The sequence below is a fragment of the Halichoeres trimaculatus genome, unplaced genomic scaffold, assembly GCF_033239565.1.
Source record: "Halichoeres trimaculatus isolate MK-OKI-2021-1 unplaced genomic scaffold, fHalTri1.1 fHalTri1_scaffold_13, whole genome shotgun sequence".
In the NCBI taxonomy this organism is placed as follows: Eukaryota; Metazoa; Chordata; class Actinopteri; order Labriformes; family Labridae; genus Halichoeres; species Halichoeres trimaculatus.
In genome coordinates, this window is record NW_027437191.1 from 19921527 (window position 1) to 19933452 (window position 11926).

An 11926-nucleotide genomic window follows, 5' to 3' on the forward strand; every position below is an offset into this window, starting at 1 on the left:
CTTGTCCGAGTCACATCACAGTGCGTGTTCAAAAAGCATTCTTCAGCTTCCAACTGATAATTACTTTGTGCTAAAGTTCCCTGAAGCAGTTGGTGGCGTCCTGTGGGAGTCAGGTGTGCAGTGGTAGAGCGGCCACACCTAGACCAACACGTTGAGACAACTCACCTGTTTCACTAATGTTTTGTCTGCCACACCTCACTTCCTGTCATGTTGGTTTGTTTTAAAGCGTGTCGCTTCACACTCTGCTGCAGCGGGAAGAAATACTTGAAGAGTGCAGCATGTGAAGGAGGTCCCAGAAGTCTGAGCTATGCTGCTGCAAGGGATGTCGTGTCTAGTCAGATATTTTTTCCCCTCTCTGTGATTTATTCTCATCTATAATGAGGCACACTGCAGGAGAAGTGGAAGACCCAAGCACTATTTATGTCCCCTATTTGTTTCCATTTCTGATTGCTTTAATGTGATCATAAACGCAGGAGCACAAATCAAAGACACATCATATAAATAAGAATTGTTATTCTGATCACAGCAAGAAAATAATAAGCTGATTGTTTCTGTCTCGAGGGACGGACAGACAAAATAATGAATTATATGCAGCAGAACATTTCGTCCTCCTCCAGCAAGCAGGACTCTCATAACAACCCAAAGTTATTCTTGCTGTGCCAGCTAGCCTGTCATTAGCTGAGCCTCTCCCATGTTTCGCTGCCTGTCCCTTTAAGCCTGGGATGAGCGCTGTGTGTTGTTTTAGCATCACAGAGAGGGGGGTGTTTGTTGTGTAGCACACCAGAGCCTGAAGTGCAAACACAGTCTGTGTTTGTGTGAGGCCTGGAGCAGAATTACTGGAGCTTTCCACATCAAGACACTCAAACAGCTTCTCAAAACATGTCACATTTATCAAGACAGGACATGCAGTGCATAACTGCTGAGATGTAGGAGGATATTATCAACTTGGACTCTCACCAAGCACTGTTGACATGCATTGTAGATAAACAACACTTAAGCTGTGTAAAAGTGAATTTTTGTGGCTAATTTCGTTTGCAGATGTGGGTGTATGAAAGACTGGTTTCTTCTAAGAAGAAGGAGAAATACACAGTTCTGAAATGTCAGAGCAAAATCAAAGGATAATAATTCTGAATGTGCTCCCCCTCCTTGTGTTTGCTCTCTCAGGTGGGTTGTGTTTGAGGAGCCAGGCTTTTGTGGTGAGCCTTACATCCTGGAAAAAGGTCTGTATGGAAGCCCGGAGGACTGGGGGGCGATGCAGCCCAGAGTGGCCTCAGCAATGCCTGTTGTTCTGGTAAGATGTGACTCAAATAGAGTAATACAGGAATGAAAAACTTGCCTTTTCTTATAGACTGCACCATAGCGTGACATTCTGCCTTTAGCTGTCCTGGGTAACTCTATGTTATATAATTCTAGCATACTTAGATTTATCATTTCACAGTTAGAAACAGGAAAGAGCCTGCGGTATTCTCACTTCCCCTAGTCGTCTAAGTTTGGCAAACTACAAGTTTTTGGTACATGTGACCAGCCACAACACTCACGTGTCTGTGACCAAACCAGAATTTAGGAATGAAAGTAGGAATTTCCCACAAAACTAAACAAGATTATCTCTTCAGAGCGTGAGGGTGGCAGCGTAAGAGAGGAAAATGTTTGTCATGCGATTGAAAGTAAAATGAGGTTACAGCAGTGAGTCATCATCATGCCACTTCAATTTCATACCAGATGATGACAGATCGTCAAAGAATTCATGCAAACTCTTGTGCAGTGACACTCGAGACTTTGTCCAAGTGTTTTACATCTGATGTGAGAAAGCAGAAAGGAGGAGAATAATATCTATCTATGAGAAAAGACGATAATTTAGCCTCATTTATCTAAGCTCCAGTGAGGAATTGTCACATTGTGTCTGTTGTGGCGCCCCCTGTGGACAAAGCTGTTGAAGTTTGGTTTGGTCAAAGACATAAAGATTTGTGCCATGTTTTAATGCACATTACCACTGCTGGGGAGTCAACATATCACAAAGGAAACATCACTCCCTCCTCATTTCTTTTGTGTGTTATTGCCTTGACATGAGTCTCATGAGGCTTTTTTTTTTCTTTGTACAGGATGATTTCGAGAGTGCAGCCAAGTTTAAGGTAGGCACCTAATAAAGCATCAAAGAAAGATATTTTCTAGCTGAAACAGTATCTTTCTCACTTGGTGGTGTGTGTTTCGGGTCCACACAGTGGATGACTCAGTCTATATTTCGTTGTCGTTTGTGCCCCAGGTGCAGCTTTTCTCTGATCCTGGTTTTCAAGGAACTGTCCTCACTCTGGAGGACAGTGTGACCTCGCTGCTGGACGGCTTCTCTGTGGCATCATGCAAAGTCTTGGCTGGAAGGTGAGTAATACTGCACACTGTGGACAAAATAACAATCTGTTGTCATCATGTTGTACGTTGAGTCATAGTTATTTCAAACACAGTTCTGCAGAAGCTGATTTGGGAAACAGGAGCATTTAGATTTCCCTAAAGGTGATGCTATTTAAGCTGCACAGGGCTCATATTACAAAGATGTTTTTATTCTTCCTGTGTCCGCTCCAGGCTGCGACTGACTAATAAAATATCATCTTCATGTTGTAATCCCCTGTGTGCCATAGCCTGTAATTAAATGTCTACAAGAAAACTAGACACTTACATTATGCAAATAGTTAGAATTGTGATTATATTCCTCATTAGCACAGAACATAAATCCCATTTTCTGCTCTTCTCTTGTGTGTTAATGTGCTTGTTCATCTCTGTTTGTGTGTTTATGCAAATGTTTTTCAGCTGGCTGGCATTTGAAGGCCAGGACTTCACTGACAGGATGTATGTGTTGGAAGTGGGGAGCTACCCCGACCTGAGAGCGATGGGCTGTTTTAATACAAGCTCATCAATCCTGTCCCTACAGACTGTCGGCTTTGTAAGTTTGTTTTTTTTTTTTCTGCGACACATTCTTTATCACCCACTTCGGTCTGCCTTAAGAAAAACATTCATCTTTTGTTGTTCGATTTGGACAATACACCCAGCAAATATTTCAAAGTCAGACTCCTTTGTGGTTTTAAATGTTGTAGCGGTACCACGTATAGAATATTCTGTATTTGGTGCATTTTATCTACTGGGTAGAACCTTGTGATACATAAGATTAGCTAAGATAATACTTTTGGTATGTTCCACAGGCTATTATAAACTACAGAAAAAATATTGCACATTCCTAAGATACAGAATTCCAACACTGAAAGGACTAAAGAGTTACTGGTTCTTATAAAGTCTTGTTAAAAAGTCTGATCACGGCTGGAAGAAAAGACTTGCAGTAACTACTGGAAGATTGAAGAAACCTGTCACTGAATGAGCTTTCCAGTGTCAGTATTAAGTTTATTTTATTAGTATAGTATTTCTATGATTACACTTAACATGACCCTAAATGTAACATGGTGGATAGCTTGGTTTGGGTCAGCTGTGTTTTGCTAATAGCAGCTCAAACTGCTAGCCTCAACGTGCTCAAATAGAAATGTAAACATGTTTTGGGATGTAAAAGAGAAGATCTCTGGTTATGTTTAATTAGCATTGTCACATGTTTTGCAAAGGTTAAACTGGCACCACCTTGATAATACCAAACTTTTTTTTGAGTCTGTTAGCTAAATTTTTAGGTTTTCCGGTATATTTTCTCTGTTTAGGTTGACTTTGAAAAGTCATAACCCTTTAACTTTAACTTTTTAAATGCAAGGGATGTTAAGCCTATTTTATTTTTTACCCTCTAACTGTCCCTCCAAGAAAACGTTTATCTTGGTATTTGTGTTGTTAGAGCACTAAGATCAGAAACCACAAATTTCTGATAAATGATTTCAAGCTGTAGACGCTGCTCAGTCAAGTTTTACTTGGTTCTAAAGGTGTCCCAGTCCGATATTGATATCGCATATTGGTCCTATATCAGCAAAAAAACAAATATCGGTATCGTATCGGAATGCATCTAAAATCTCCGATATCAGCAGTCCATTCCAGACCCTGCTCCTGCTTTTTTTATTTGATTTATTCAGGTTATTTTCTGGGTCTTCTAATTTATTCTTTATTTTATTCAATTCCTAGTATATTCTTATGTTTAATGTTAAAATTTCTGTTACCCATTGGTTAATAATAAATGGGTCAGTTTTTCCTCATACCTACTGTTGCTGACTACTGTTCTTTGTTTGAATAATATCACTTAATCAAGCCTTTTCTAACATGACAGACATACGACAATAGAAGTAATAAAAGTATGCATGTTTAATGCTGATATCGTATTGGATTAATATCGGTATCGGCCAATACTCAATGCTGCAGTATCGGTATCGTATCGGAAGTGAAAATGTAATATCGGGACATCCCTACTTGGTTCAGCATATTTTCGATGGGATATTCAAAAAGTGCTCTAACAAACGGTTGAGCAGTAAGCCGACAGCAAAAAGGGGAAAGGGTACAGCAGTTGTTTGCAAAAAAGACTTATATTAAACAACATATGCTGTCTAAATAAGCCAAACAGACAAAACTAGCAACATGAGAATGGTGTGTTATGCTCTTGAAAACCAAACATTTCCTTCACGAGCCGTGGAACCAATTAAAAAAACACAATATGGATAAATATTTCAAAGGTGGCGAGTATTGTGACTCTCAACAACAACCAATTTTATTGAGAGTCATGACTTTGAAATTTACCTTTAAAGCCATTAGCTCTGTTTTCACTTCCTAAAGGTGTACCAGCAGATTAATAAACTGCCAATTATTCAACAAACCAGAAACATCTAACATGTAGCTATTTAAACTACAGGTTCTTATTTTAAAAAGCTTTTAACAGCTAGATGACAGTATAGTTTAATTTCTTTTCAACAAGGTGGATATTATTTTAAGCTCCTGTGAAGACGTTTTGAGTACTTGTGAACTGGACAGAAGTTATACTGAATCCCAGTTCCGACCAACATTAACACACCACACAATTAAAAGCAGGATTTTTTTTTTGTTTGTTTGTTGTGTTTTTGATAATGAAACCACTGTGAGGGGGTAGGTACTGGAATAGCATGCTTTGCAAACTGCCTTTCTTAACATTTTCAATCACAAATATTCATTGTAAGTGACACATTCGTCTGGACCTCACCGCATACAGAAAAAGATGAGAAAAGTGACGCCAAAATCAGCTCAGGTTAAAGGAAACAGGAACTTTGAATGGCTTAACTGAGTAACTTTTAGGTGGATTCAGAGTGTTTCTCATACATTTTAGCATGAGCTCAATTTCCTGGAAAACATTAGAGTAACTTTGAAGTCAACCAGCAGGACCTGTCGCTCTCCTCCCCTTCCTCTTCCAAATTTTACCTCTCTTTTTCTTTTGTTCGACAGGAATTCTCGCTGCCCTCCATCACTGTTTTTGAGCGCTGTGGTCTGAAGGGGAAGAGGGTGGTGCTCACAGATGGATCAGTCAACCTTCAGCTGGCTGGAGGCTGCAGCAGAGTCCAGTCAGTGCTGGTGGAAGGAGGCATGTGAGTGTCTAGCTGCTGCTGCTGCTGTGTGGTTACTCGCTCTGATGTAAAGCTGCTTTCCAAGTTCTCTCCTGGGTGTGAGTTTGGCAGGTTCATGTGTAACAACCAGTGTGTTTGTGCCGAGGAAAAAGAAACAAACAGAAAACATCCTTTATCAGTCACACATCCATTCTCTTTATCAAGCCCCTGTTGTGTCTCTGCAGTTTTGTGTCTATATCCTTTCATTTGTCGTCTTCTTTTTAATTTAACATTTGTCAACACTCAGAATGTGACGCCCCAGGTAGTTTTCAAGCACTGTGGCAATAAATAACTGAAAAGAGATAAATCTATTCAGACAAAGCAAAGCATTTCAATGTGGAGATAAAGGATTCAGAGATAACAAAAGAAGCAAAGTGGATATTTTGTGTCTCAGGATTTTTCTTTGTGTTCTTTCAAATCTCTCGGAAAAGATTTTATCAAGTTTAAATAGTGAGGTGAAATAGTGAAGACGTTTATATTGTTATTTTTTTGTTGGAGTCTATGAAGCCAGCAGTTTTGGCCAGTAAGCTCAGACATGGTGTTTCTCAGATTTAAATACCGGGTGTGAAGTTTGCACATAATGTATGACAGCGTACTGACAGAGTTAGGGATGATGGAAACCTGCTGCTGATGTGTGAGATTCAGACAGCAGGTGTGAGCCCATGCTGAGGAAATAAAGGACTCACAGTGAACCAGAGCTGTCTGTGGAGTGGCACATTCCTGCAGCAGGAGAGACGGGCGACCCGCCAGAGAGCCCATCTATCGAGCTAAAAACAACGTTCAGCGTCACAGCGAAATTGGACGAGTGGAGGCTCAGCACATTTCCAAAAGATTAAACCTGGCACCTTGCAGAGAGGAGAAGACTCCAAAATGCAACCAGAGCCAGATGCAAACAATATTCCTTCCAGCATCACAAGTTAGGCAGCCCCCTCTTAATATAAATGTGTTTGGAAAATTGAATCCAAGGTTTGCATGAACCGCCTTTTGCCACGACTTTTTCAACTTGCCAAAATGAAGTATGGAGACAAAGGTATCCTCACCTGCAGGAGAAAAAATAGATGAAAGAAACAAATTGTGTCGAACACTTTTTGTGTAGTCATACTATCCAATAATCTTCCTATGAGAATGGCTTCTTTAAGCATGATACCTATCTTAGGACTGATACTCATAATTTTAATCTTTTTTGTATATCTCCAGGTGGGTGTTATACGAGGAAATTAACTATCGTGGTGCCCAGATTTTACTGAAACCTGGCGAGATCCCTGATTTGCGGCAGTTCTGCAACTGGCGGAAGATTGGCTCTCTCCGTCCTCTTTTACAGGTATGACACACAGGCCAACAGGACGTAACAGAAATGATGATACGTTGAGTTATGACATGATAAGAGACATGATACAAGATAAGATATTACACATCACGAACAATACAACATGATAAAAAACGATATAAACAATATTATATAATAAAATTAAAAAAAGCATTATCATATTGTGATTAATGGTATACACCCTTTCAGCAGACTGTCTGCTACAATTTGGTGTTGGTTGCAGGATTGTATGATAATTTGTTACCTGACAGTGTTGAAAGGTATGACGACCCACTACATATTTCATATTCCAGATCTTAGTATCCAGAATATTGCTAGGATCAGGATTGTACTTCTACATCTGTCAGAAATTAAAGTGACCTTGTCTTGTATTGTTTTGCAAAGCAGTTCAACCATTTATCGTGGCGTTATATACACATATGGTGAAAATGTCCCTATCTCACAATGATAAAGAATCCTTTAAAAAAGTCCTGGTATCAGACAGTGATCCGGATCACCTCCAAAATTTTATTACTCCTTCCTTATTCCATATTGAACATTCCCTGAACATTTCATTAAGATCCATTCGTTACTTTTTGAGTTATGTTGTTCACAGACAAACAGACGGAACAGAGGAACCCTCCCAAAAACATAACCTCCTAGGTGGAGGTAATAAATGACTGAATACAACATGAGCAATACAATGTGATATGATGAGATTTGACACACATCACAAAACATACCAAATGAAACCATAGGACCCAACATGACAATAGTAAGATACACCTCATCAAAAAAATACAAAATGACACAACACAAAATGAAATGTATTATATGAGATGACGATTCTAAAATTCTTTTATTTAGCAGACGCTTTTGTCCAAAACAACATACAACACAAGCAAGAATGACACCCCCCAAATGATTACACATGACCTGACATGAGCCATACAGTATGATGTAAGATATGACATGACATGACAATAAAATATGATAAGATATCTCACAAATATACTGTATGATTTGGTAATAGACGAGACAAACCAAGGCGCACTGGTTAGTGCTGCTGCCTCACAGCAAGGAGTTTGAATCCCAGTTTAGGTAAGGTGGGTCTTTCTGTGGTTGACTGGTGATCAGTCCAGGGTGAACACATCTTGCCCTAAGACAGATGGGATAGGCTCCAGCCACCCACAACCCTGAACAGGGAAAGCAGTGTAATGAACAGTGTGATACGATCCAATGAGATGTGACACTAACAAAAAATAGGATACAAGTATCACACATCACAATACAACGAGTACGATACAATATGATATAATATAACTGGGTATGAACTGTGCGGAATGGCGAGACAATAAGACAGTAACAACACAGTAGGATAAGGTTCGATACTAAACAACATGATTTAACAACACAGGTGTGTCCTTTGTAATACAACATGATACAACTGTATACAGCACAAGACAAAACTGCATGAACACACTATAAGAAATAGGTTACAACAAAACATGAACAATACAACTCAACAGGATACAGTTTAATACACGATGATAGGAAATGATACAACACAGTACAACTGAAAAATTCAACATGGTTTTAAGGTATGATATAATAGGAACATTTACTCCCGGTTACTTGCTTTGGACTCAATCCTGCAACATGAAGCTGCCTCTGCAGTAGAAAAAATAATCAATGCATTATCTTTCAGTGGGTTTATTAAAAACAATATGGTAGAACAGATAATCCACATGTAAATGTTAGAGTGTTAATAAAAACACACCAACATACATTATATAATACCCACATTGCATGTTTGGCATTACATAAAACAAATATTTGAAAAACATATCAACACTACTTCCCATAGCACAACCTAATCTAAACTCAAGATACATTCATTTTAAGTTTGATTGTTTGAGGAGGCCTAGTGGAGCGTAAGGAACACCCAGTGTTGAAATTAAGATTTTAGTATTCTGCTAATATATAAGTGTACACCGTTGTGATTGCTGCTGCACTTCTGCACTAACCTCAGTTTGTTTTAAAACTGTGCCACCCTGTCTGCTCTTGAAACAACAGCTCAAACCAGCATTCATTAAAAGATCTGCTGCTGCTGCTGCTGCTGTTATTGAAAGTGCATGTCTGAAGACTACACATCCCACTGTGAGGCTAATTGGCCCACTAAGTGTGGCTGATTTCATCACTGTGAAAGTTAGGACTGCTGCAGCTGCTGAGGTCGTAACCACATTAGACGTAATCAGAATCGTGTGTGTGGTGTATAATTATTCAAACTCACAGCATAAAGAAGTAAAGGTCTGTTGTAGACAGTGTATAAATATTTTTCCTCTTAACACAGTACCTTGAAGTTTGTTATTGAACTTTGACATTGTTCTCTGTGTGGATCTAAATGTTGTCGCCATCTGACGTGTTTCATAAATGTTTTAAGGCTCAGTATATTGTTTAGGGTCAGGCTTGTTTTCTGACCTTGTGAATCGCTCACTGTAAGATACTGAGCATTGGCCTTGTGTGCTTTGTGTACAGAAACAAGCGTACTTCCGTCTCAGGAACAGACAGACCAGGTTGATGATGTCACTTACCGGAGAAATGGATGATGTCAAGATGATGCGGATCCAGGAAACAGAAGAGACCGATGGATTAGAGCAGATCTGGTTTTACGGGGATGGACATCTTCACTGCAAGGTACCAGAACAACACTATAAAAACACCTCAAACAATTGAGTTCATAAATGTGTGATGTGGAATATAGAATAGAATAGAACTTTAGTGTCATTGTAACAAGTACAACGAAATTGAAGTCACAGCAGCAATCTGATGTCTGATGTTAGCTTCGTTAGCCATGTCTGTGAATGGCATGATGCTACTCTGCCCTTTGGTGTTCCTTCTGTTGCTGGGTTAGCACACCTAGCTCGTCCATCTTATTGGAGTTAGAGATTAAGTTCCCGATAACGATGAATGGAAGGACAGGTCGATATCGTCACTTCTTAGTTCACGCCTGAGAACCAGCACGCCATCCTCACCTCCTTCTCCTCACCTTGTGGGAAGACATCAGGCCTTACACCAGTTAGCATTGGCATGCTACAGGCTACTAACAGCTGAGTTTACATGTATACAATGCATGTGTCCATGACCAACAAATGAGCCATACAAAGTAATGATCCACTCTAAATACAAATACAAAGATTACGAAAAAGAGATGAAAAAAAATTACAAGAAACGGACAAAGAAGAGAGCTGCTGCAAAAAGTAGCCAACAGGCGCCTAGCAACATATACTGTATACCATCAGCACTGTGGTTTTCAAAAACTATGGCAACAATGAAAATATTTCTATTTTTTTGTTTTAAACACAAGATACCCCACTGTCACAATTATTATTTGTCATATTGTGAAAAGCAACGTCATCTGCATAAAAAATAAAGGTTTAATGTTTTTGTAAACACTGTTTAAAAAACTACTCTATGATAAACAAATGCTTCACTTGCTTACGCTGCTTTTAATGGAGCTGTGTTGTCACTTTTAATCATTTTTTTTTTCCTTATTACACTCCTTGAAGTGAATGTGACAAAATAACTTTTGCCAAGGAGACATTTTAAAACACCCTCTTCCAAATTTTATGTTTCTAAAAGTAGAAACTAGTGATTTACCAAGACTCATTTCCTGGGTGTTTATATGTGAATCAAATGTCTAACTGGCTGACTTGTCTTGGTGTGCAACATTATGCATCTTACTTGTGCTTAATGCAAAGCGTGACTAACACCAGTAGAGCTAGATCTACTTTTTTCTAGATTAAAATTCTTTCAAACTATGCCGCGCTATGAGACGTCTGTTGTATTAGCTTATCTACATGCTGGCAGTGTTTGTATTATGGAATTGGAGCTGCAGCCCCGTCCAGTGGTTAGAGTGCTACAGCTCAGACAAAATGTGTGACCAGCATTTTGGGCCAAAGATAAAAATATTTATAGATAAATATTCACACACGCACATTTACATGAGTAACCTGCCTAAGTGACAAGTAAGTGGTTCTGACTAAGGTGATCATGTTTAACTGTTTAGTCCCAAGTAAAAACCAAACAACTTGAAACCGTTTTGAAAAGAAAAAAAATGGCATGAATATAAAATCATACCCTGGGATGTATTAAAGTTTGTCCTCTCTTGTAACATGGAGCAGGACTTCTTTTCCCAAAGTTTAAACCAGAGGACATGCTCTTTGAGCACAGATGTGTGTTATTGCATTAATCATTGCTCCATGAAGTTGGTCAGCCGAATCATACTGATAACATGGATCATCTCTTCTGCCTGTGTGTTTCCAGCTGCTGGAGGAGTGCTGCCTCAGCCCCAGCGGCAGCGTAACAATGGCAGGGAGCCGAGTAGGTCTCACCCCTGAGCCGCAAATGCACCTCTGGAGCATCACACCTGAGGGCTTCATCCGCTACACACCCACACCTGATCTAGTCCTGGAGGTCAAAGGTGAGCATCCACATGACTAAAACAACAACACTTATCTTAAATGTTACAGAATACTAAGACTTTGGAAGATAGATTTAAAAAAAGGAAAGAGAGGTGAGCTTACCACAGGGGATTTAAGTGTTTGAACATTTTAAAGTTCACTGTGAGGCATTTGGAGGTTCGGTAATGTCAGTGTTGCTCAAACTCCTACGCTCCATATGCTCCGATTTGAAGTAACCCACAGATACATAGGCATTAAAGTGATGCGTCAATACAGCTCAAGTACATTTCTACACCACTGCTACCTTGAATGCATCTCAGGTTAGATAACTCATTTCATTTCATTTCATTTCATATACTTTATTGTCATGGGGAAATTTTTCATGGGCTCCTTGCTGGTCCTGCAGTAATAGAAGAGCAGCACAAATTCATAACACAAACAATACAGTCACAAACACATCACAATTACATTCAGAACATCCCTATTGCACAGTACCAATAATTTAAATAAAATACATTAAACCAGTATAAAGGCCAAGGAGTCAAGGGAGATTAAAACTACATCAGTTCATTCATAATCTTAATAGATGTTGGGATAAAAGAGTTTTTAAAGCGGTTCAGCCT

The 11926-nt window shown here is 39.2% G+C and overlaps 1 protein-coding gene across 1 annotated transcript in view; it reads left to right on the forward strand.

Moving 5' to 3' along the window:
• LOC141801570 (uncharacterized) overlaps positions 1-11926 on the forward strand; it is a 34088-nt gene that overhangs the window by 21677 nt on the left and 485 nt on the right. The window contains exons 14-21 of the mRNA XM_074684655.1: positions 1165-1291; positions 2100-2129; positions 2261-2373; positions 2800-2932; positions 5377-5516; positions 6732-6855; positions 9379-9537; positions 11167-11323. Coding sequence (XP_074540756.1) covers positions 1165-1291; positions 2100-2129; positions 2261-2373; positions 2800-2932; positions 5377-5516; positions 6732-6855; positions 9379-9537; positions 11167-11323 — 983 coding nt within the window. The remainder of the gene's footprint in view (positions 1-1164; positions 1292-2099; positions 2130-2260; positions 2374-2799; positions 2933-5376; positions 5517-6731; positions 6856-9378; positions 9538-11166; positions 11324-11926) is intronic.